At 40.2% G+C, this 26,798-nt stretch overlaps 1 protein-coding gene across 3 annotated transcripts; it reads right to left on the reverse strand.

Annotated features, from left to right (window-relative positions):
• Nucleotides 1-655: 655 nt before the first annotated feature.
• LOC115176108 (upstream stimulatory factor 2) lies at nt 656-25,238 on the reverse strand. Of its 3 annotated transcripts, XM_029735927.1 has the most exons (11): nt 25,005-25,238; nt 11,440-11,480; nt 11,213-11,325; nt 10,810-10,929; nt 10,543-10,693; nt 9,289-9,376; nt 8,968-9,012; nt 8,229-8,287; nt 3,921-4,015; nt 3,558-3,686; nt 656-3,253 (listed from the first exon to the last, which is right to left on the reverse strand). In XM_029735927.1, exons 1-11 carry the CDS (start codon nt 25,040-25,042, stop codon nt 3,164-3,166), a joined length of 969 nt encoding a protein of 322 aa, XP_029591787.1. In that variant the 5' UTR covers nt 25,043-25,238; the 3' UTR covers nt 656-3,163. The 3 variants fall into 3 exon arrangements, with proteins under 3 accessions (XP_029591787.1, XP_029591786.1, XP_029591788.1); XM_029735926.1 differs by lacking the exon at nt 25,005-25,238 and having other exon boundaries at nt 11,440-11,601; XM_029735928.1 differs by lacking the exon at nt 25,005-25,238 and having other exon boundaries at nt 10,816-10,929; nt 11,440-11,600.
• Nucleotides 25,239-26,798: the final 1,560 nt, after the last annotated feature.

Raw genomic sequence — 26,798 nt, forward strand, 5'->3', positions numbered from 1 at the left:
TGAAATTGTATATGGTTAAATTATGTAAGAACAATGGTGTAACACTAATAAAAATATTTTTATAACAAATGTGTTTTCCTGACTTGTATGGTGTATTAATAATAACATATATGCCAAACATCCCCTTTCATTCAACTGTGTATCCGGCAGATTCTTTCCAGAGGGCACACGCAAATGAGCCTAATCATAGCCTAAGATTTACCTACCGGTACATACAGTGGCTACTTGATACTCTAATTAAGCCTACTTAAGACAAACAAAAAGTAGAATGCAAACTGTGCAAACAGCGGTTTGCTCATATTTCAACAACGAATATGACATACCACTTGAAAACTGTAAGTAGTCTACTCCGTAGTTGCATTCTAAAACATTGACAGGTTTACATGCTTGACTGCAGCTGCTGCAGTGGCTCTCCCCAAGGTGCTTAACTGAATCTTCAGTGAGAGCTTTCTCCCGTGTTTAACTTGGCCTTCTCAAATATAGTTACAACAAGGCCTATTGTGTAGCGTATTACCGGCAACTTCAGGAGCGCAAAGGCAGAATCTGCAAAGGCCAGCAGCAGCGGGAGGAGGAGAATCAGAACAGTTTTTTTCCTTATCTTTATCTCTGGCTCCCTCTTGAGTCATTTGTGTCTTAAAGCATCAGACAAGCTCAGTGCATATAGTCGATTTTATTAAAACAGATTGGGTGTGTCTATATATGGAAAAATACATGTTTAAAAATGTTTGACCAATCAACTGGTCGAAAGAAAAACTGATTCTTGGTGGACCAAGAGTTTTTTTCAGTCGGGGACAGCCCTATTGGCAATACAAGACAAATTGACCTACAAGTTCAAAATTACATGGCAACTATATTCTCCCTGCTAGCTCATGCTAATGAAACTAAAGTCTGTTGTCCATATTTGTTTCAGTTATATAGTATATTGTTGTCCCTATCCGTCTCAAAGGACCACTCTTTTCATGGTCCTTTGAGCCAGATAGGGATAATTATAGCGAGTAGTAAACATTAGGTTAGCCACTCCCCTGGATAACCTAAGATGCCCCCACATTTTTTTGCCCCCACATTTTTTTTTATAAGGGGGTAAAGGATTGCTCCACCATTTCTGAACAAATCTTTTTTTAATGTAAATAGTATGTTATATAAAAGTGTCCACTTTTTTAACGATTTCACTTGGTTTTGAGAAACTTAGACCACCCGTGATAGACTTTCTCATTGCTCGTTCTGCAGTATAGGAGCTACGGAAAAATGCATCCTTTCAGAAATGGCCACACTCTCAGTATAGTGATGCAGGTCTTTAGATGTTGTACACTTCGCAATAACACAATTTCAACTTTATCTGCAACAATATATTCCATTTTATTAGACTCAAGCCATTTCCCCTACCAGCTGTGCTGAGCGGGCTACATGGAGAAGCAGCATACTGCAGAACGAGCAATGAGGAAGTCTATTGCGGGTGGTCCAAGTTTCTCAAAACCAAGTGAAATCGCTAGCATGTCTGGACCCCGCTACAATTTGCCCTTTACATCAAAACAGATTTGGTAAAGAAATTCTGAACCAATCCTTTAAGACTGCAGCTCAATTCCAAAACCACCTCTTGCCTCTATCCCCAAGGCACTAGTGTAGACCTAAAAGGATATGATGTAAGCAATACGGAAAATGTCACCTAACCAATCAGAATGCAAGGTGGAGCAAACACCACATTGCTTACCTATCCAATCCAAGTGTAGGGCCTAGGGATCGACTTGGAATTGGGCATATAGCTCTTGAAAATGCACCTCCACCTTACTACAGAACCAATCCAATGATTGTGTCAATGCTATGGTATAAACATTGAAATGTTATTGTACAATTGGAATACATCTTGCCAGTGGTTAGAATGCCATGCTGTGATTGCTTTCAGTGGAGATAAAACAAGGATGCTGACAACCTTCACTCACAAACAATTCCTTGAAGCAGTTGCTGACCTGGGATATACTAAAATTATCCTTCATAGCACTGGTTCCCAAACTTTTAAATTACTGGAGGACATGGTGAAAATCCATAATATATAACTCTCCCTCAGATCCTCAATATTGAGTTGAGTTACCCAGTGTCCCAAATTTGAATTTAATGCCTGTAAATGAACATCCCGTCATAGACTCAGGGACATTTATCATCTTATACATGGCAACGCTGACACATGCTCCAATTAATGTATTGAATACCGGTAAGTGACCTATCACAAGCAGATACATACAATGATTTAATGCCCAATATGCATCATTACCATATAGTGAAACTGATATTCAGGTTAAATGATTTACTGTGCACCAGATGGGACAACACAAGAGATACGAGAAATTAAGCAAGGAAGATGGGACTGAAATGAATTTGGGAACCAATATTATATATTGTCCTAATGACCTGAGCTATGCTATCACCTACTGCCCGATAGTCTGCAATGTCAGGCCTAGTGTCAATACAACAACCATACCTTTACATCGCAGCCCTTTAAAACAGCTTAATCAGTATTCTCTCATCTGCCTCCACTTAACAATGAAACAACCCTTTGAAATGGTGAGCATCAAAGGATGAAGGTACCTGATTTGTCTACCATGGTTTGTAATCTCTAAGGGAAAATGGAACAGCAAAGTTCAGCCCTATATTTGCACTATGATCCCTACTGCCACTGTCTTTTAATTCTGTATACACATTCATTGTAAACTAATACATTAAATGACAAACAAAAAGATTCATTCATGTCAGACACAGTAGTATAACTCACAACAAAAGCCCCAAAAAAGCTATGGAAAACAGAAGGTTAAAACAGAGTAAATGTGAATTGTCATTGTCCATAATAAAAACAGAGTCAGGTGAATGCATGACATTTGAAGAGTTGGCTATTCTTTGAGCAGAGGTGGGGAACTCATTTAGTTACAGAGTCATGAATTTCAGCTTTCAGCCTGGGAAGAGAGTGTGTGTGTGTGTGTGTGTGGGGGGGGGGGGGGTTGGAAGAGGTTTGATCAGTCAGCAGTCCACTTCTTCCTCTCAAGCCCTCTGTTCTGTGTGTATGCGTGGCAATTTCTGATGATGCATGCACGTGAGCATGTGTACTTTCATGTATTCTATAAGTATTTGTATTTTACCAGTGAGTAAGTGAGAGAGTGTGTGTGTGTCCAGTCGATCACTGTGGTGTTGTATCTCCATTGATCTCTATGCCGTGCTGTTGTAGCTGAGCTCGAAGCAGTGCATTGTCATTCTTCATCTCCTCAATCTATAACATGACAGAGCGTTGCAATTAAACAATCTTAACAACCAAATGCCAACACTACCAAATGTGAGAAGACGCTTCTATGTAGGCCTTTTATAAGACCTTCATACATAGGCATAAAAAAATTACCAAACAAATGCAAACAGGGAGGGACTAAAAAACTTGTCCAATAAGCAATTATCTTTTTCGTAGCAACATTTTTCTGTTGTAAAATGTTTTGTTACAATGTGAACCAATGAATACATTCGACTTGATGTTGACACAGACAGCATAGTGGAAGGTGCGAGTTACACATATAAGTGTGTACCTGTTGTTTGAGTAGTTCGTTGTCTGCCTGAACTCTCAACACCTCTTTGAAGCTGTCCTGCAATCGTTGGTTATTCTGTCTCAGCTCCCGGATGTAGTCACACGCTTTCGACAGGATCCCTCCTTTACTCTGGAGAGAAGAGGTTGCACATTACTTCTATTATAAGAAATCGTGATTTCGAACAATCTGCAATTGCGGGTCAGATTTGCAGACACAGATTAAGCCTAGTTTTGGACTAAAAACCTATTTCAATGGAGAGTTTCCATTGAGCATGTTTTCTAGTCCAGGACTAGGCTTAATCTGTGTCCTGATAAAGTTGGTTCTATGGGACTTAATCTCTATAGGCAAATTGATCACACTCACTGCTCCAGTCTTAGTACTGTCTATGTTGCAGTCTGGGATGATCTTTGAGAGGGTGACAATCCAGTTGTTGATCTTGTCTCTTCTCCGTCTTTCCACTGCAAACACAATAATCCCATATTTTAGTTGTCAAAGCTAAAGCATGAGCCATACTCCTGTGGTGGTAGAATCTGGGGTGAGCTGTTGTAACTTCAAGGGATACAGTGCATTCGGAAGTATTCAGACCCCCTGACTTTTTCCATATTTTGTCATGTTACAGGCTTATTCTAGAGACTCTTCCTAGAGCTGGCCGCCCGGCCAAACTGAGCAATCGGGGGAGAATGGCCTTGGTCAGGGAGGTGACCAAGAACCCGATGGTCATTCTGACAGAGCTCCAGAGTTCCTCTGTGGAGATGGGAGAACCTTCTGGAAGGACAACCATCTCTGCAGCACTCCACCATTCAGGCCTTTATGGTAGAGTGGACAGATGGAAGCCACTCCTCAGTAAAAGGCACATGACAGCCTGCTCGGAGTTTGACAAAGGGCACCTAAAGGACTCTCAGACCATGAGAAACAATATTCTCTGGTTTGATGAAACCCAGATTTAATTATTTGGCCTGAATGCCAAGCGTCACGTCTGGAGGAAAAATGGCACCATCCCTACGGTGAAGCATGGTGGTGGCAGCATCATGCTGTGGGAACGTTTGCAGCGGCTAGAAGACTAGATGGACCTGCTCCAGAGCACTCAGGAACCTCAGACTGGGGCGAAGGTTCACCTTCCAACAGGACAATGACCCCAAAGCACACAGCCAAGACAACGCAGGAGTGGCTTCGGGACAAGTCTCTGAATGTCCTTGAGTGGCCCAGCCAGAGCCTGAACACGATACAATATTTCTGGAGAGATCTGAAAATAGCTGTGCAGCGACACTCCCCATCCAACCTGACAGAGCTTGATGAGGATTTGCAGAGAAGAATGTGAGAAACTCCCCAAATACAGGTGTGCCAAGCTTGTACCCAAGAAGACTCGAGGCTGTAATCGCTGTCCAAAGGTGCTTCAAGAAAGTACTGGAGTAAAGGGTCTGAAAACTTATGTAAAATGTGATATTTCCATTTTTGTATCGAAGATTGATGAGGGGAAAAAAACAATGTAATCCATTTAAGAATATGTCTGTAACATAACAAAATTTGGAAAAAGTCAATGGGTCTGAATAGTTCCCGAATGCACTGTAAGTGAGAAGGTTGAAGGTAATTACAGGAAGTTAACAAAATTGTTTGATTGGTAATAAGGGAAACTTTAGTTGTGATACTGTATGTATTAGTAGGAATCGGATAGCCTACATTGAATATAAATAGTTTAGACTACTTTACAGCAGGAATCGGTTGGACTGCATTGAAGGTACGGTTAATGAAGTTGGTAGAATTGTGTCGGTTGGGAGACGTAGTTGGATAAAGAGAGATGAAATTGTGTGTATAATGGGTTACTAGAGATTTTATAAAAGTAAAAAACAAAACAAAAAGAGAAAACAATACAACAATGTACACTTGCGCACCCACACCTAGACGTACGTAGGTGGTGTAAAAAGTATTCGGAGAAATGGTCAGTGGCCCCTTTACGGATAATTTGATCATGATAAGGTTAAAGCACTGTATGACAGTCTAAAGGGTCTGGGAAATAAAGTCTTAGACAAAGGTTGGCACATGTTCTATGTTTTTTAAACAGCTTCCAATGAAAAATATCATTGCCATGTTAATCAGAGCCTTCGTAAAGAATTAAAGAAATACCACCCTGGTAATACATTCTGAAACAAAACCCATGCCCTGTTCAATAGGACCATTGAATATTGAACATGATTTTCTGTATTCACCCACGCAACCTTTTAACTTGATAGGTAGACTTGTTAACTTATGGCTACAATTTATTGTAGTCCTGATGGAGTTTTCGTTGATATCCCCAACAATTAAGTTTTAAACCAATTCGTGAGTAGGCTAAATTTAACCACTCCACAAGACGGAGTGGGAAACTGGCTCTGTCTCTCAGTTGATTCTGTCTCAGGTACCAGAAACCTTATGGACAGAGCACTTCTTTGACAGTGGACTGTTAGGCAGTGCTAGCCCAGTTATAATAAATGTTGATCCCAGAAAGAAATTCAAGTCTCAAGAGCTACCTTAAAAAATGTCTCTCCCTTTCTGAATTGGCCGATGTATTTTATAATTTGGGTCATATTAAATTTCATAATAATAGACATTTAAACATTTAATGAGTGTGAGGCAGAAAGTGAATATCCAACGGAAATTAGTAATAAATATATAGAGTAACATTGCTAAGGTAGACTAAAATGTAAAAGGGGACAATGGTCCCCCATCCATTAAACCTTATACAATAGGGGTAAAAGCAAAACATTGTTTGAGAGTGATCCGTGTGCATTATCAGTAGTGATTGAGAGGGTTTTCCTATTGGGAAGAGTATAAGGATCCTAGTTGAAGGAAATAGATATGGAGACTACCGAAACTAACAAAGACAGTGATAAAATGGAAAGATTTAATGGTACTCATGGTTTATCAGTTGATGCTAAATGTAATGAGTGTTGACAGTATGTGAATGATATGTTATTAGTGGCTTTCAGATAGCACTCTAATAATGCCATATCTTAATAATTTGAAGGAGCTAAGGTTTCAATACAAGATTACATAACTAACAGAGGGATTAAGCCTCGGGTCAACACCATTTACACAATATACTCAACTGAACAAAAATATAAAAACGCAACATGCAACAATTTCAAAGATTTTACTGAGTTACAGTTCATATAAGGAAATCAGTCAATTGAAATATATTCATTAGGCCCTAATCTATGGATTTCACATGACTGGGAATACAGATATGCATCTGTTGGTAACAGATTTTTAAAAAAAAAATTCAAAAAAAAAATATATTTAAAAAAGGAGGAGGGGCATGGATCAGAAAACCAGTAAGTATCTGGTGTGACCACCATTTGCCTCATTCAGCGTGACATCTTCTTCATATAGAGTTGATCAGCGTGTTGATAGTGGCCTGTAAAATGTTGCTCCACTCCTTTTCAATGGCTGTGCGAAGTTGCTGGATATTAGCCGGAACTGGAACACGCCATTGTACACATCAATCCAGAGCATCCCAAACATGCTCAATGGGTGACGTGTCTGGTGATTATGCAGGCCATGAAACAACTGGGACATTTTCAGATTCCACGAATTGTGTACAGATCCTTGTGACACGGTGCATTATAACGCTGAAACATGAGGTGATGGCGGCATATGAATGGCACAACAATTGTCCTCAGGATCTCGTCATGGTATCTCTCTGTGCATTAAAATTGCAATCGATAAAATGCAATTGTGTTTTTTGTCCGTAGCTTATGCCTGCCCATACCATAACCGCACAGCAACCATGGGGCACTCTGTTCACAACGTTGATATCAGAAAACTGCTCGCCCACACGACGCCACGTCTGCCATCTGCCCAGTACAGTTGAAACTCGGGATACATCCGTGAAGAGCTTCTCTAGCTTGCCGGTGGCCATCGAAGGAGAGCATTTGCCCACTGAAGTCTGTTATGACACTGAACTGCAGTCAGATCAAGACCCTGGTGAGGATGACGAGCATGCAGATGAACTTTCCCGATGCGGTTTCTGACAGTTTGTGCATAAATTCTACAGAAACCCACAGTTTCACCAGCTGTCCAGGTGGCTGGTCTCAGACAATCCTGCAGGTTAAGAAGCTGGATGTAGAGGTCCTGGGCTGGCGTGGTTACACGTGGTCTGCGGTTGTGAGGTCGATTGAATGTACTGATAAATTCTCTTAAACGATGTCGGAGGCGGCTTATGGTAGAAATTAACACTCAATTATCTAGCAACAGCTCTGGTGGACATTCCTGCAGTCAGCATGCCAATTGCAAGCGCCCTCAAAACTTGAGCCAACTGTGGCATTTTTTTGTGAGAAAGCTGCATATTTTAGAGTGGCCTTTTATTGTACCCAGCACAAAGCGCACCTGTGTAATGATCATGCTGTTTAATCAGTTTCTTGATTAGCCACACAGGGATGTAAACTAATTTGTGCACATTTTAGAGAAATACGCTTTTTGTGCGCATGGAACATTTCTAGGGCCTTTTATTTCAGCTCATGAAACATGGGACCAAAACTTTACATGTTGCATTTATAATTTTGTTCAGTGTAATTTTTTTATTATACAAAAAACATTTCTTAAGGCTCCTCCTTTTTCTCTCTATGCCCATGGTAAATCTGAACTTTTACTTTCAAGTTTCCATTTGCCAGATAAATACTTTTTTAATCAGTTTACCTTCATTGTGTTGTGCTCTCCTTCTCTCATCCCTAGGTGCCCGTGGACCATCCATCTTCCTGCAAAGAGAGACAAAGACAAATAAATGATAACATTTTGTCACCGTTAAGCACTGTAAAATCCACACTCATAAAAACAAACAAATTGACTGTGTATTCATATACATTACGCAAATGTAATATTTTAGTCAGTCATTTAGCAGACGCTCTTATCCAGAGCGACTTACAGTAAATAGTGAGTACATACATTTTCATACTTTTTTTGTACTGGCCCCCCATGGGAATTGAACCAACAACTCTGGCATTGCAAGTGCCAGGCTCTAGCAACTGTGTCACATGGGACCTGCATGAATCCATCATACTATCAACAAAGTATCTATTGATAAGCAACTGCTTGCTAATGTTAGGGCTATGGTTAAAGTAAGGCTTAAGTTTAGGGTTAGGATAAGGGATAGGGCTAGTGTTAGTAGATTGTTAGCTGAAATGTTACTGACTGTAGAGTATCTATGGATGGACTATCCAAATAAAGTATTCCCTAGACGTTTCCTCGCCCCACTGAAGAGGACTCCTTCGGTGAACCTATAACCCAAAGCTATATACACGCACACTATACATCACATTCCCCTGACAGGTACGCTAAGACATACGATTCATCACGACTAGTGGATTCACCACACATCTGCCAAGGATGGGAGGAGAGGGGGTTAGTTTTAGAGGATGTGAGCGAAAGTAGTCCTCACCAGTTTGAACTGCCATGCTGTAGTATCTCATTTTCACCGTGGTCTCTGAGGATGGCAGGTAAGTGGGACAGTTTTTGTTTTCTCACGTTTTGATTTCTTTTGAATGTTTTATCATGATAAACACAATCACAAACCAATCATGCCAAAATTGGCGGGTAAATACAAAGAGGTGATCATTTCCTGAAGGTTTAGCTAGGGAAAGTCCATTCCAATGTGGAGTTGGGAGGGAGAAGTGAGATGAACCACATAGATGGGGGAGCAGTGGGGTGTGAAGAATGTGTATGGAACACTAAACTGTGTGGCAGGTGAAGCCGTACTCACGTGGTGTAGGTGTGTGTGCGAGGGGCAATGGTCCTTGGCGTGCCAGCTTGCAACACATCAGGTGGGCTCATCATCACATAGAACTGACCTAGTGTCAGAGGTAGTACAAATCAGGGATTTATAGGATTCCCAAGAAAGACTATTGTGACTTAACATCTCTGGCCCTATTGAGATAAAGGCAATAGTCAAAACTATATTCAGTCAAATATATGTATTTTTACAGACAATTATTTACTGTGTTGCATGTGGGACATATTTTGGAGCTGGACCATTGCAAGGCAACAGACACGTGAGAGAGTGAAGGGAGAACCACCCTGTGAACTTCGTGAGCTAGCAAAATGGATATTTCATTGTTTTAGCTATTGCTTTAAAAAGCTGTTGTAATGCGGTCTGAGTAAACCAAAGTGATGAACTCTTAGCTAGTCCCGCATCCCAGACCACCGTGAGGATAGCATTGGATTTGTTTTTGGTTCAACTATCATTGGATGATTTCTGCTTTTTCTCGCCGCTCAGAGGCTCGACAGACAGATGCTGTGAGAGACTGAGCTCTGGGTGATTTTAGTAACGTTAGCTACTGGTTGTGATAAAACAAGCGATGAACTGTAGCTATATAATTAGCTACGTTGGGACCAGTCTCGATTATTCGAGGAGTACTGTGTTTTTATCCTTTTCAGAAGAGGGACTTTTTATCTACCGTGTTTGAATGGGACAGCCACTGGCCCGTTCGCTTCTCATCAGTCACGATCTGGATTTAGGGCTGTGAGTATCAGGTCCTTACTAATTAAGTGTACATAGATGTCATTGAAATGATGTTGATAATTTTTGGTTAATAACTTGATTCAAGCTTTGGATTGAAATGTCTTGACTTTAATAATAAAGAATGACTGTACATCTTGTTTGTTGTGATCATTCTTTATCATAGTTCAAGGGGATATCTATTTGTGGCTTTTTTCCCTGTAAATATATATCTTTAGGGGTACATTACTTATTAGGTGGAGGCACTGCACTACATTATTTCCGGTTATACACACATTAAACTTCACATTCTGACTACAGACCACATACTCCAATGCCAAGATACTAGGTTAAAACTGATTGTAACTCAGAAGAGAGGGTTACAAATGAATGTAAAAAAATATATATATGTATACAGTATATCTTTGTTCAATATAATAACATAATGCTATGTATGAGCTGCACTAGTGAATGGTTACACTATATGTGGGTTTCATACTAGGATTGGTGGCTACTCACCTCCGGCCTGTGTGAGTGTTGGGTCAGCCTGCACCGACACTGCTGTGGCTGCCCCATCACTGACACTGACTGTGGCAGCAGGGAAATAGGCAAAACGCGTTTCCCCTCCCACCGTCTCCCCCGCTGGACTACCCCCATTACTGAAGGGGTTCTGAATGACAGCCGAGAGAGAGAGAGAGAGAGAGAAAAGGCAAATTAGACAGCACTACTCCCCTAAGATGACAGGGTATGCCATGCCCACACACAAACACACTCATGCACACACACACGTGCCACTGCTTGCTGTACTCCAGTAAATGCAGCAGTGGAAACCACACTGACTGCCCCAGTCCCGTCGCCTGCTGCCTCTAGCTGGTCATCTGTCACTTGGACTACACGATAGGTCACCTGGAGTGAAGAAAGTCAAGGGGAGAGGTCAGGACAGGAGTATGCCAAACATTTCAGATATCAAGTTTATTCTGATTCTTCGCCAAGTACATTTGACATGTACCAGGAATTTGACCTGGAGAAATGGTGCTGACAACAATAAACAGAATATACAGACAAAATAATTGACACAATCTATAGATTCTTCTTGTTATTTGTTCATCCAGACAAGGTGGATTTTGTGTTACTGTGGTAGTAAGAACTGTGTGGGTTCAAAATTGCCTAGGTCATTGATTGAGCTCACCTGTCCTCCACTGTTCTCTGTGCGGAACTGATATTGAACATTATGATCCGCAAAAGCTGCGGCCTGCTGTACACTCTCTATGGTAACTGCAGTCTGCTCCTCCGTCCCCACACCTTTTGAGAAAAACACACGCGCATGTTAGAACCCACACTTAAGCGCTGTCACACACACAAATTCCATAATTACCCGTTTGAACTGAGTAAATTTCCACACACCCCGATACCTACCTTCCAGTTGGAGAATCTCCTCTGTTTCCTGTTTCTCGTGACTGATGGAAAGAGAAGGGATTTTTTTGTTATAAACACTCATATTCAATTGATCAGCTGTGTGCTATAAGCTAATTAATAATAGTCCAGCAGATAAGAACGTAATATACCAAGATCGTTCCACTTTATGATACAAGTATCAAACTTGATACACTAATACTAAATACCTTAAGGAACATTTTAAAGATTGGAGGCAGTCTGGGAAGCATGTCAGTCAACCAGGGCGGCCATTTTAATAAATGGCTGCCAATCGGATTTCCTGTTAAAAGAAAATAGGGTAAAATCATTCCAAAATGTTTTTATCTGCCCACAGATAATAAAGACAATAATTCTGATCATAAAATAGCTTTAAGACCTTCACGTTATTTTGATCATAGTCCAGTGTCTACGGGAAAAATTGTGGACTTTGTGATACAGCCACCAAATTTCACACACAGCTGGGGCATGTCTAAAAGAAGTATTTCTGGCTAGAGCCATCATATATTTTGTCCATTACCCCCTGTCGACCAAAGGCCACCAGGACATAATACATCCCCATGGGATTTTACATAAAAAGTGACGTGTATAGGGAAGGTTTGCTGTAATGTTTCTTAAAATGTACACAAAACAGAATATTATATTACACTGCCTTCAGAAAGTATTCATACCCCTTGACTTATTACAGATTTTATTGTTGCTTAACTCCATTCTGTTTATTTTTTTTATCCTGAAAAACTACCCAGTCCTTAATGATTCCAAGCATACAAATTATGTTTGAAAATATGGAGTGGTAGTCACTAATGTGTTGTATTGGATTTGACAAACATAACGCTTTGAATTGAGGACAGAAAGTGAATTGCTTTGCCACATTTTTTACAGTATTACTTTAGTGCCTTTTTGCAAACATGATGCATGTTTTAGAATATTTATTTTATTCTGTACAGGCTTCCTTCTTTTCACTCTGTCAATTAGGTTAGTATTGTGAAGTAACTACACTACCGGTCAAAAGTTTTAGAACACCTACTCATTCAAGGGTTTTCTTTATTTTTACTATTTTCTACATTGTAGAATAATAGTGAAGACATCACAATTATGAAATAACACATATAGAATCATGTAGTAACCATAAAAAAGTGTTAAACAAATCAAAATGTATTTTATATTTGAGATTCTTCAAAATAGCCACCCTTTGCCTTTATGGCAGCTTTGCACACACAGCTTTGCATTCTCTCAACCAGCTTCACCTGGAATGCTTTTCAAACAGTCTTAATGGAGTTCCCACATATGCTGAGCACATGTTGGCTGCATTTCCTTCACTCTGCGGTCCGACTCATCCCAAACCATCTCAATTTGGTTGAGGTTGGGGGGATTGTGAAGGCCAGGTCATCTGATGCAGCACTCCATCACTCTCCTTCTTGGTCAAATAGCCCTTACACAGCCTGGAGGTGTGTTAGGTCACTGTCCTGTTGAAAAACAAATTATAGTCCCACTAAGCCCAAACCAGATGGGATGGCGTATCGCTGCAGAACGCTGTGGTAGTCATGCTGGTTAAGTGTGCCTTGAATTCTAAATAAATCACAGACAGTGTCACCAGCAAAGCACCCCCACACCATAACACCTCCTCCTCCATGCTTTACGGTGGGAAATACACATGCGGAGATCCTCCGTTCACCCACACCGCGTCTTACAAAGACAAGACGGTTGGAACTAAAAATCTCCAATTTGGACTCCAGACCAAAGGACAAATTTCCACCGGTCTAATGTCCATAGCTCTTGTTTCTTGGCCCAAGCAAGTCTCTACTTCTTAATGGTGTCCTTTAGTAGTTGTTTCTTTGCAGCAATTTGACAATGAAGGCCAGATTCACACAGTCTCCTCTGAACAGTTGATGTTGAAATGTGTCTGTTACTTGAACTCTGTGAAGCATTTATTTGGGCTGCAATTTCTGAGACTGGTAACTCTAATTAACTTATCCTCTGCAGCCATTCCTGTTGCGGTCATGAGAGCCAGTTCCATCATAGCGCTTGATGTTTTTGTGACTGCACTTGAAGGAACTTTCAAAGATCTTGAAAATTTCCGTATTTCACGGACTTTCATGTCTTAAAGTAAGGATGGACTGTCGTTTCTCTTTGCTTATTTGAGCTGTTCTTGCCATAATATGGACTTGGTCTTTTACCAAATAGGGCTATATTCTGTATACCCCTCCCCACAGTTGGAAAGAAGGAAAGAAATTCCACAAATGAACTTTAGAAAACACACCTGTTAATTGAAATGCATTCCAGGTGACTACCTCATGAAGCTGGTTGAGAGAATGCCAAAAGTGTGCAAAGCTGTCATCAAGGAAAAGGGTGGCTATTTGAAGAATCTCAAATATAAAATATATTGATTTGTTTAACACTTCTTTGGTTACTACACGATTCCATATGTGTTATTTCATAGTTTGATGTCTTCACTATTATCCTACAATGTTGAAAACAGTAAAAATAAAGAAAAACCCTTGAATGAGTAGTTGTTCAAAAACTTATGACCGGTAGTGTACAATGTTACTGATCCATCCTTAGTTGTTTTCTCCCATCACAGCCATTAACTCTGTAACTGTTGGCCACATGGTGAAATCCCTGAGTGGTTTCCTTCCTCTCTGGCAACTAAATTAGGAAGGACCACTGTATCTTTGCAGAGACTGGGTGTATTCATACACCATCCAAAGTGTAATTAATAACTTCACCATGCTCAAAAGGATATTCAATGCTTTTATTATTTTTTTACCCATCTACCAATAGGTGCCCTTCTTTGCGAGGCATTGGAAACCTCCCTGCTCTTTGAGGTTGAATCTGTGTTTGAAATTAACTGCTCGACTGAGGGACCTTGCAGATAATCGTATGTGTGGACTACAGCAATGAAGTAGTCATTCAAAAATCATGTATAACACTATTATTGCACACAGAATCAATTAATCTTATGTGACTTGTTAGGCAAATTTTTACTCCTGAACTTATTTAGGCTTGCCATAACAAAGGGGTTGAATACTTGTTGACTCAAGGCATTTCAGCTTCACATTTTTTATTAAACATACAAAAATCTCAATGTAACCCATTTTAAATTCAGACTGTAACACAGCAAAATGTCAAAGGGTGGGAATACATTTTAAAGGAACTAATATATATATATATATATATATATATATATATATATATATATATATACATACATATATACACACACATACATACACACAGTTTAAGTCGGAAGTTTACATACACTTAGGTTGACGTAATTAAAACTAATTTTTCAACCACTCCACAAATTTCTTGTTAACAAACTATAGTTTTGGCAAGTCGGTTAGGACATCTACTTAGTGCATGACACAAGTAATTTTCCCAACAATTGTTTACAGATTATTTCACTGTATCACAATTCCAGTGGGTCAGAAGTTTACATACACTAAGTTGACTGTGCCTTTAAACTGCTTGGAAAATTCCAGAAAATGATGTCATGGCTTTAGAAGCTTCTGATAGGCTAATTGACATAATTTGAGTCAATTGGAGGTGTACCTGTGGATGTATTTCAAGGCCTACCTTCAAACTCAGTGCCTCTTTGCTTGACATCATGGGAAAAACAAAAGAAATCAGCCAAGACCTCCAATTGTAGACCTCCACAAGTCTGGTTCATCCTTGGGAACAATTTCCAAACGCCTGAAGGTACCACGTTCATCTGTAGAAACAATGGTACGCAACACCATGGGACCACGCAGCTGTCCTACCGCTCAGGAAGGAGACGCGTTCGGTCTCCTAGAGATTAACGTACTTTGGTGCCAAAAGTGCAAATCAATCCCAGAACAACAGCAAAGGACCTTGTGAAGATGCTGGAGGAAAGAGGTACAAAATTATCTATATCCACAGTAAGACGAGTCCTATATTGACATAACCTGAAAGGCCGCTCAGCAAGGAAAAAGCCATTGCTCCAAAACTGCCATAAAAAAGCCAGATTACGGTTTGCAACTGCACATGGGGGCAAAGATCGTACTTTTTGGAGAAATGTCCTCTCGTCTGATGAAACAAAATAGAACTGTTTGGCCATAATGACCATGGCCTCCCTGTGGCTCAGTTAGTAGAGCATGGTGTTTGCAACGCAAGGGTTGTGGGTTCGATTCCCATGGGGGGCCAGTACAGAAAAGAAAAAAACATGTATGAAATGAATTGCGCCTGCTAAATGACTAAAATGTAAATGTTATATTTGGAAGAAAAAGGGGGATGCTTGCAAGCTGAAGAACACCATCCCAACCGTGAAGCACAGGGGATACAGCATCATGTTGTGGGGGTGCTTTGCTGCAGGAGGGACTGGTGCATTTCACAAAATAGATGGCATCATGAGGACGGAAAATGATATGGATAATGAAGCAACATCTCAACACATCAGTCAGAAAGCTAAAGCTTGGTCGCAAATGGGTCTTCCAAATGGACAATGCCCCAAGCATACTGTCAAAGTTGTGGCAAAATGGCTTAAGGACTGCAAAGTCAAAGTATTGGAGTGGCCATCACAAAGCCCTGACCTCAATCCCATAGAAAATGATGCCTACAAACCTGACTCAGTTACACCAGCTCGGTCAGGAGGAATGGGCCAAAATTCACCCAACTTATTGTGGGAAGCTTGTTGGAGGCTACCCGAAACGTTTGACCCAAGTGAAACAATTTAAAGGCAATGCTACCAAACACTAATTGAGTATATGTAAACTTCTGACCCACTGGGAATGTGATGCAAGAAATAAAAGCTGAAATAAATCATTCTCTCTACTATTATTCTGACATTTCACATTCTTCAAATAAAGTGGTGATCCTAAATGACCTAAGACAGGGAATTTGTACTAGGATGAAATGTCAGGAATTTAAATGTATTTGGCTAAGGTGTATGTAAACTTCCGACTTCAACTGTATCATTGCAATCAAAAGGCTTCAGCGAACACCCATACTTTTTAAAGTGTTTACATGTGAACTACTAGAACCAGCCTTTTTTTGCACACATTTTCACCACTTTTCTACAAAAACTTTTAAGGATATGTATATATGGCATCTTATTTTGTTTTCCAGACCCCCCTCAAACATTTTAAGACATCATTGGGCTGTATGTACCAATTATTTAAGGAGATATGGCCATGTGAAAACGTGTCCACAACGGCCCCATGCAGCTGGTTGGCACCTGTACAAAAGCCCTCAGATTGGAGCAGCATACTACTGAAATGTACTTGATCAACTAAGTTGATTTCACCTGTTGACTCTCTCGCAATGCCACACACTTGTCACATTATAAGGCCTGCCCTGATAACCCCCCCCAAAAAAATGTTAGGAGCCTAAGTCATAACATTATGATGTCATGTAATTTCCTTATTTGAGATATGGTGCATTCGGAAGGTATTCAGACCTCTTGATTTTGTCAGGTTGGATGGGGAGCGTCGCTGCACAGCTATTTTCAGGTCTCTCCAGAGATGTTTGATCAGTTTCAAGTCCGGACTCTGGCTGGGACACAAGGACATTCAGAGACTTGTTCCAAAGCCACTCCTACGTTGTCTTGGCTGTGTGCTTAGTGCATTGTCTTGTTGGAAGGTGAACCTTCACTCCAGTCGGAGGTCCTGAGCGCTCTGGAGCAGGTTTTCATCAAGGATCTCTCTGTGTGCCTTTCCAAATAATGTCCAATCAATTGCATTTGGTCTTCATTATGAGGTATTGCGTGTAGATTGATGACGGAATTAAATATATATATTTTAGAATAAGGCTGTAACGTAACAAAATGTGGAAAAAGTCAAGGCATGGTGCCTTTGGTTTAATAGATTCATCCTTATCACCTTTACATTATGTTATGCAACCTGCTTCTAATGTCTCTCCATTGTTATAGAACCACAAACAAATCCAACTTCACCATGTCCAACCACATGTCCTTAATACATATTGGAACATTGGTGTCTGCTTGCTCTCTGACTATAGCAGAGTATCCCTGGTGAAATCTATCCAACAAGTTCCCCCATCTTGGGTTTCTTTGCCTATTTTTCAGCAGCCACATTGGAAGTGACCGCCAGGGGAGTAAAGGACAAAATCTGTGATGGCACTATAGCCCAAAATACTTATTTAGACATGCCCTAGGTGTGTGTGAAATTTGGTGGCTCTATCAAAGTAAAAAAAAAAAAAATCCCCTATAACCGCTGGTCTATGGTCAAAATGACCTTGATGTGACCTCCATGAAGGTCTTAAGAGTACTTTATGATGATAATTATTGTGTATATTATCTGAGCGGTTTATTTAGTGGGTAGATAACATTACAAAGTAATTTTTGGAATGACTTTACCCTATTTTTCTTCAAACAGGACATCCAGATTAACTGACAAGCTTCCCATACTGCCTCCAATCTTTAAAATGTTCCTTAACGTATGTAGTATTAATGTACCAAGTCTGATACTTTTATCATAAAATTGAACAATTATTTCACCTATTCGCTGCACTATGAGTGACTGTGTGTACTAGCGGTGCATGAGTCAGCCATTTGTTCACCTGCCCGCAATTGCTAATAAGCCATCTGCAACCATCAGACTAAATGTGAAAAAGTGAAAATCGGCAGCCCGCACCCAACCCTAACCCGTTAATATAGAAAATGCATTGTAGGCTAGTCAGAGACGGCAGAACTATTTTTTTGACAGGGGTGCAGGATTTTGTTGTGACTGATTGTGATATGTTTCTGCATATAATTTCAACCAATTTAGTAAGCTATTTGTTTTATTAACCTCTCTTCTGTCATTATATAATTTTTTGACACCCCTTTTTCTCTCCAATTTAGATATTGTCTTATCACTGCAACTCCCCAACGGGCTCGGGAGGCAAAGGTTTCGTCATGCGTCCTCCGAAAAATGACCCGCCAAACCGCGCTTCTTAACACCCGCCCGCTTAACCCAGAAGCCAGCCGCACCAATGTGTCAGAGGAAACACATTTCAACTGACAACCGAGTTCAGGTTCCAGTCACCCAGAAGAACTTGCTAGAGCACAATGATCCCCCCTGGCCAAACCCTCCCCTAACCCGGACGACGCTGGGCCAATTGTGCGCTGCCCTATGGGACTCCCGAACACGGCCGGTTGTGATACAGCCCGGGATCGAACCCAGGTCTGTAGTGACACCTCTAGCACTGCGATGCAGTGCCTTAGATCGCTGCGCCACTCGGGAGGCCCCTTTTCTGACATTATGTTGCCCTAGATTACTAAATAAACCCTCACCAGAATGTCATTAATGATTGAAGCATTCATTCTATCTAGTTGACATCGGGAAAGTTACGTCATTTCTGGTTCTTTCGTGGAGCAAAGATGCTTAGGGACTGGGGTGAAAATTTGAGCTATGACGGTTTTGGAATATGTGGTTACATAATTGGCCAGGCCAATGTACACAGTCACCGACATAACTGTTCAGGGATGGGGGAAGAGAAAAAAAGATGATATTTGTACACTTGTTTACATAGGTTTTTATTAAATTTGAACCTAACCTATTTGTATTATCATGGCGTTTCATTATTATTCAGGTTATTACTTACTAAATCAACAAATTAAGAAATGCCAGGTTGGAGAGAATCTGCCGCATTTCCATATTGACAACATTAACAGAGTCAAAACAAAGACATATGCCTACCATGTCTTTGTCTGTTGGCTTTTCTGCATATAAACAAATAAATACAGATCCTATTTCGACACACAAAACCATTCAAACAAAGTCTGATGGGTTTTCTCCCACTTTTCCCGAAATATTCACATAACGTCACAAACCCTGCTGCTGTCATTCGATGGCATTGGCATATGTTCTTCAAAGAGAGGACACCGTAATCAGAGAAATAATGTAGCCTAAGCTACTGAAAATTGGTATTTAACAATATTAAATCATGACAGGAGCGTTTGCTTTTTAATAAAGAGAGAGTTTCCTAAAGTATCTTGTCTGGACACCATCTAAAATCATGACAGGAGCGTTTGCTTTTTAATAAAGAGAGAGTTTCCTAAAGTATCTTGTCTGGACACCATCTAAATGGACATAGAGAATCATTCTCTATAGGCCTATAGAGAATCAGCAAAATCACACACCCCTGTAAAAGCACACGTCAATCAAAGCCATGTCAGACTCAAGAGCAAATATTTTGCCTTTCCTTAAAATGTATTAAAAAAACCTAGGTCTACCTTAGGCTTTTCAAAAGTAAGCTAGAAGATAAGGAATTGATAAGGAAAGTATGAAGGCGACAGCTATGCTATAGTATGAAGATGACATTGACAATCATTAAAAGAAACAAATACACGCAACAGCATATTTATCAGCGATACTGATTGGGCACTTTCCTACATTTGACATTGACGAAAAGCAGGCCAGATACTTTTATGTGTGCTCAGGCACTTGCGTGCCATCAACACTAACAGGAGAGAGAAACCAGAGACATGCTCATTGCTCTCACATGGAGCGTGTAAATTATGGTATGAAATAAACCAAAACTTGTTTCTCACAAGTGTAGCAGGTTGTGAACTCTGCAAACAACGTTTCCACTCTGACTAGATGTGTGTTCCACTCTCATTAGATGTGTATATTACTGTAATTAATACATGCATTAACAGAAATGTATGTAACCAAATGACAGGGATTAACGGTATTCTACTTTGTGGGGATAGGAGGGCGGCAATTTTTTTTGTCTCACCTAGGGTGGTATATCGGCCAGTCTATCAATTAAGAAAAGATTCTGTATAAAATAATACCATGCCAGGTTGGAGAGGATGGCACGTGTCCACTTGACACAAAATTTGCGCATTATAGGCCACATAGCCAGAACAACCTTGTCGACTGCTGTTGAATAACTAATGAAGTCAGACAAACTTTTTTTTTTAAGGCCGATTTATTTACCAGTGAGCAATGAAAATGTGCATTGAATAAAACAAAGTCCACACATCATTTTTTTTCCCTATAGTGCTCTACACCCCGCGCATCTAGGGATGAGCTGCTCAAGCATCAAAGGAAAGTTGGAAAGAGGAGACATAGTATGTTTAATAGCCAGACTAAGTTAGCAAAACAATTGCTTTTGTCATTAGTAAACACTCCCGCTATTAGGTCATGTTTATCTACATGAAAATGAAGTTAACATAAAATAAATCCTCAAATGCATGTAGGCCTATTTAAATGGTTTTGACGGTTATTTTATATTCATGGCGGGCTTCATCCATAACCGTCAGTTACACGGTTATTCAATTACCGTCACAGCCCTAATGAAAATGCAACAACTCCCCCCCCAAAAGAACAAGAAAGATTTTCTTTCCAAATGTCCATATGACATCAGTTTGACCGGTTGTAAGGAAAGAGAAATCTGTGAAAATGTTTCTGATAAGATTTCTGTTCGGCTTGGATGAATAGGCCTATTTTGTGTGGTTGGAATACTATCAGCTTTTATGATGTTGATAAACATGGCACCTTTACAGATGTATAACTGTGCATTCACATTCTCTTAAGATGCTAAAATAAATACGCTTGAAGTTGGAAGTTTACATACACCTTTGCCAAATACATTTAAACTCAGTTTTTCACAATGCCTGACATTTAATCCTAGTAAAAATTCCCTGTCTTAGGTCAGTTAGGATCACCACTTCATTTTAAGAATGTGAAATGTCAGAATAATAGTAGAGAGAATGATTTATTTCAGTTTTTATTTCTTTCATCACATTCCCAGTGGGTCAGAAGTTTACATACACTCAATTAGTGTTTGGTATCATTGCCTTTAAATTGTTTAACTTGGGTCAAACTTTACAGGTAGCCTTCCACAAGCTTCCCACAATAAGTTGGGTGAATTTTGGCCCATTCCTCCTGACCGAGCTGGTGTAACTGAGTCAGGTTTGTAGGCCTCCTTGTTCGCACACGCTCTTTCAGTTCTTCCCACAAATGTTCTATAGGATTGAGGTCAGGGCTTTGTGATGGCCACTCCAATACCTTGACTTTGCTGTCCTTAAGCCATTTTGCCACAACTTTGACAGCATGCTTGGGACATTGTCCATTTGGAAGACCCATTTGCGACCAAGCTTTAGCTTTCTGACTGATGTGTTGAGATGTTGCTTCAATAATACCCACATAGTTTTCCATCCTCATGAAGCCATCTATTTTGTGAAGTGCACCAGTCCCTCCTGCAGCAAAGCACACCCACAACATGATGCTGCCACCCCCGTGCTTCACGGTTGGGATGGTGGTCTTCGGCTTGCAAGCCTCCCCCTTTTTCCTTCAAACATAACAATGGTCATTATGGCCAAACAAACAGTTCTATTTTTGTTTCATCAGACCAGAGGACATTTATGATCTTTGTCCCCATGTGCAGTTGCAAACCGTAGTCTGGCTTTTTTATGGCAGTTTTGGAGAGGTGGCTTCTTCCTTGCTGAGCAGCCTTTCAGGTTATGTCGCTATAGGACTTGTTTTACTGTGGATATAGATACTTTTGTACCCGTTTCCTCCAGCATCTTCACAAGGTCCTTTGCTGTTGTTCTGGGATTGATTTGCACTTTTCACACTAAAGTACGTTAATCTCTAGGAGCGGTATGACGGCTGCGTTGTCACATGGTGTTTATACTTGCGTACTATTGTTTGTACAGATGAACGTGGTACCTTCAGGGGTTTGGAAATTGTTCCCAAGGATGAACCAGACTTGTGGAGGTCTACAATTGGAGGTCTTGGCTGATTTCTTTTGATTTTCCCATGATGTCAAGCAAAGAGGCACTGAGTTTGAAGGTAGGCCTTGAAATACATCCACAGGTACACCTCCAATTGACTCAAATTATGTCAATTAGCCTATCAGAAGCTTCTAAAGCCATGACATCATTTTCTGGAATTTTCCAAGCTGTTTAAAGGCACAGTCAACTTAGTGTATGTAAACTTCTGACCCACTGGAATTGTGATACAGTGAATTATAAGTGAAATAATCTGTCTGTAACAATTGTTGGAAAAAGTACTTGTGTCATGCACAAAGTAGATGTCCTAACCGACTTGCCAAAACTATAGTTTGTTAACAAGAAATTTGTGGAGTGGTTGAAAAGTTTTAGTGACTTCAACCTAAGTGTATGTAAACTTCCGACGTCAACTGTACATTATTAATTTTGGTTGCCTATTTTGGTTGCCTTCATGAATTTTATTCTATAGAAAGTATTTGACTCTGATGTGTGCCACAGAAAGTATCTGATTCTAGCCACAAAATTAAGGAAATTAGAAGGGGGGGATTTCGGCAGGCAAGAAAATGGGCTTTCTAATTTCCTTAAATGTGTGGCTAGTCAAATACTTTCAGTTGCACACATCATAGTCAAATACTTTCTATAGAACAAACTTCACGTCAGGATAGGCAACCAAAATGAATTAACACCTGTTGTATTCGGCGCACGTGACAAATAAACTTTGATTTGATTTGAGTGCGTGTTCACGCAAAGAGGGGGGGAATTCTGGCAGGCACAACACCGGCAATGGTATCATCCTCTTACCACTTCAACAAATATTAACCAAACATTCCTTTTCTTGCCCTCCCTTCTCTTTATTTTCAACTCTCCATTTCACAGCTTTTCTAATATTGAATTAAACTCCGACGTTCTGCTTTTTGCTTCCAAAAAACAGCATTAACTTTTTCTGCCCGTTCCCAAAAGCATTTGGGGATTGGCGTGTTGGGTATTTGGCGTTCTGCGTAGTTAGGCCCTAAAGTTTAGGCTTACGCACCAATGCCAGATAGCCAAACATAATTAAAGAAAAACCTCAAGGTAGCCTATAGATAAAAATTGCACAATATTATACATTTATGAACTTTTTTATGTATTGTTTTCTCTTTATTCAACCCGCCTGCCCTTCATCCACACAATATTTAGCCTAATGACCCTAAAACAGTCAGCCCTGCGGATAGAACAGGAGACTGCGGGTTAGGAGTCAATCCGCGCATTACTGTGTACTTCTTATACCCTGACTACACCACTCGCGTCGCGTGCACGAAGGGTTGCAAAATAAATTTAGGAATACATGTTATTCAATTATTGCATCCACACTGCTCGCGCGCGCCAACAAACGTCTGTGTTGCCAAGGGCTAAAATAGAAGTAACTCCTATTTCTGACGCAGATCGCGCTGCAAGTCCTGCCTCTCCCATCTCCTCATTGGTTTATAGAAGCAGGTGCCATCTCCTCATTGGTTATTCCCACGTGGGTGATTGAAAGACAAACTGTTTTGCCGGTTGTCATGGTAATACTATGAAAGTGTAGATGCCAATCACCACATAAGTTCAAAGATGAAAAAGCCTGGAAGGAGGAGAGAAGACTAGAAACAATTCGGTTGACCGTTTTATGTGTGGATTAATTGTCGGAGTAGAGGACCTTGTGCATTTCAGGTAAAATAACAACTAAATGTTTATATCCCAGGACAAATTAGCTAGCAACAGCAAGCTAACTAGCTAAATTGCCATACATGTTTAATGCTTTTCGACCTGTCCCCAAATGAATGTCATTGGTTCAGAGTGTAGGGGGACAAAATACATTTATGCACGATGGCGCACGCGCGCAGCCGGTTTGGGTTCCGTGTTACTGTACACTGATATCAGTAGCAAGAGTGCCCCTGGCGTTGTGTTAGCGAAAAAAAGGTGACATTCGAAAAGTGGCCTCGTCACCATACTAGACTGCTAACATTGAATGAGTAAAATTGACGCATATTGGCTGATGTTAGCCATCAAACGAAAACACGTTTTTGTATTGTAATCAGAATACAATGTGCATGCATCAGCAGGCCAACACTAGACTTTCAACTTTCCCTCCACTTCGAAAACGTTGACAAATTGGTCCACATCCTTCGAACGGAGGCTAAAACATTATTATGACTGCAGTCTCTGTCTGAAGCACAGCTCAAGACCGTGCTGTTCAGAAAAGCATTCATGGATTGTATGCGCCTTGGGTGTGAGAAAACGCGCTTAACAAATTAAGATAAATTATTATTAAGCCAATAGTGGAAAATTGCTAAATTATATAATGGAATCATTGAAACAAATGCATTATTCAAATGTAGCCAGTTTCATGTAACCAATAATGATATTATCATTGCTGTTCATCATTATGGGTTGCAAACAAACAAATCACAGGAGGATAATGTACTTTTTTTACTGACGTACCACTGAGAAGTATAGCAGTTGTGTATATAAATCGTGCATTATTATGAATCTTATTTTGATGCATTTCTCAACAAAAAAAAGCGACATCATACACTTTCTAATCACATCACTGACATTAAAACGGTTGTAATAATTTGACAGTTACAGCTACATAGCTGACCTACAAGACTGTCGCTGGTCTCGTTTGACTGAGTCGAGTAAATAAACCATAGCAATAATAACAATGAAAAGCACGTTAAAAGATATTGGTCTTATGCATTGGATTTACAAAACGAAATATATTACTGGAAATAAAACATTTGTTCATATAGCTAGCGCTAATGTGTTGCAAAGATGGTGCCTAGGCCTGTGAAGCTATTGCGAGCGGTGAGCGTAGAATGCGTTTTCTTACCCTGTAGAGGTGTCCAAACTCTGTTCATGCATATCCATGAAGGTTACAGTTTAAAATGTGATATTCAGCGACACTGAAATACGGAGTTGGAAGTACTGATCACGGGGACAAACAAGGGTCATGTGAGAAAGACTGTCCAGAACACGTGAGGTACCGACCGGGCAAAGAGTTAAAATGGAGACCGCTGCAGAGCTGGAAGGTGTTGTCGTTCTCGTTCTGTGTGTTCTTTTGACTCTATCACGTTGCCTCTTCTTGGAAAATGCGAGATTCGGGTGTCAGAATTGGCTACTGTTAAAGCTTCTAAGGAAATTTACCGTCGGATTTATAGATGGGAATTGGGCAGATATTTCCGTGATTAACTGGTTTATTTTGTACCTTTCTATAAATGTTTTATTGATTGTTCCCTGGTTGGGCTATTTGCACTCATAGTGGTGTTAAATGTATCCATCCGCAAGGCTGCGTCTAAGTTGCCTTGTCGTTGTGGAGAATAAAGTATGGTGTGGAGTCTATTCTAAACACGGGTGGACTCTTGATTCCGCTGAACTTGTTTAATTAAAGTATTGTATCCGAATCATTCTTGCTCAGCCTTGAACAAAAGTTTGTGTAGTCAGTGCTGGACTGACTGAAATAGGTGCCGGTATTCATGTTGGGTCAATGTACTGTTTGTATTTTGGTGCAGGAGCTCCACAATACTTTTGAGCTAATATTCCATAAGAGGAACAGAAGCTCAAGGAGTATAACATTTGGGGTGCCAGTACTCAGCTCAGGTGAGCTCCTGCCATAGTCAAGCACAGTGTCTAGTGCAATTGAAATCAGCAGCCTAACTTGATTACCTAATGAGCATGTTGTGCACATGCCCTGGGGCCCCTGAGCTCCACAGCCCCCATTACCAAAAAGGTTTTCTGTCAAAGAAATACTGCTTCTAAAATACGTTTTTTTACTGCAGTCAGAGTGCAGTATAAATACAGAACGCTGCAGTTATTCCACAATTACTGCGTCCAATATACCACAGTCGACTGCAGTTACTGCACTTTTATTGCAGTTATAAAACTGCTATATTTTTTTGTAAGGGCCAACATACATTGTTTTGGGGGGTTGTGGGTCCCCGGGAGGTTGTAGGCCTGACATGCCAAATAATGGCCCCCAGCCAAAAAGTGTCCCGAGGTCACTTTCGTTGCTGTATCAATGGTATGATGACCTAATGATTTGAATTTTGGAGATCATTACAGCCTAAATTATGTTCTCTTCTTCCCTGCTATGCAAATAAGGCTGATTTCCGCAACAATTTAGCTGTTTAAACGAGTTGTGTTTAGCTAATAAAATTAAAACATTACTTCTAACTACTTTTGGGCATCTTGTTAACATTACAACAACATGACATCCATGTCTTAAACGTTGCAACATTTTGGAAATAGCAAAGAAAATGTGTCATCTGCTTGACACATTAATGTTACTTACCTTACAGATCACAAAGTCAGTATTTTAACCTGCCCTATTATTACACTGAAATAATATAATTTCTTGCATAGCTCATTAGTACACCCTTGTAGTTGAATATATATATATATATATGTATATATATGTATTACATTTACATTTGAGTCATTTAGCAGACACTCTTATCCAGAGCGACTTACAGTAGTGAATGCATACATTTTTTTCTCCGTACTGGTCACCCATGGGAATCGAACCCACAACCCTGGCATTGCTAACACCACGCTCTACCAACTGAGCCACATGGGAGTCACCATGTATCTATTGTAGGTCCTATGATATATATTTTTTTAAATTACC

The sequence above is a fragment of the Salmo trutta genome, chromosome 36, assembly GCF_901001165.1.
Source record: "Salmo trutta chromosome 36, fSalTru1.1, whole genome shotgun sequence".
In the NCBI taxonomy this organism is placed as follows: domain Eukaryota; kingdom Metazoa; phylum Chordata; class Actinopteri; order Salmoniformes; family Salmonidae; genus Salmo; species Salmo trutta.

Bases quoted from the DNA above. Each gene is read 5' to 3' on its own strand.
- LOC115176108 (XM_029735926.1), bottom strand. From the start codon at position 11,521: ATGAGTGTTTATAACAAAAAAATCCCTTCTCTTTCCATCAGTCACGAG. The intron at 11,326-11,439 runs GTAGGTATCGGG...TTTTCTCAAAAG, and splicing joins GGAGATTCTCCAACTGGAAG to GTGTGGGGACGGAGGAGCAG. The intron at 8,288-8,967 runs GTGAGGACTACT...CTCTCTTTGCAG, and splicing joins CAGCATGGCAGTTCAAACTG to GAAGATGGATGGTCCACGGG.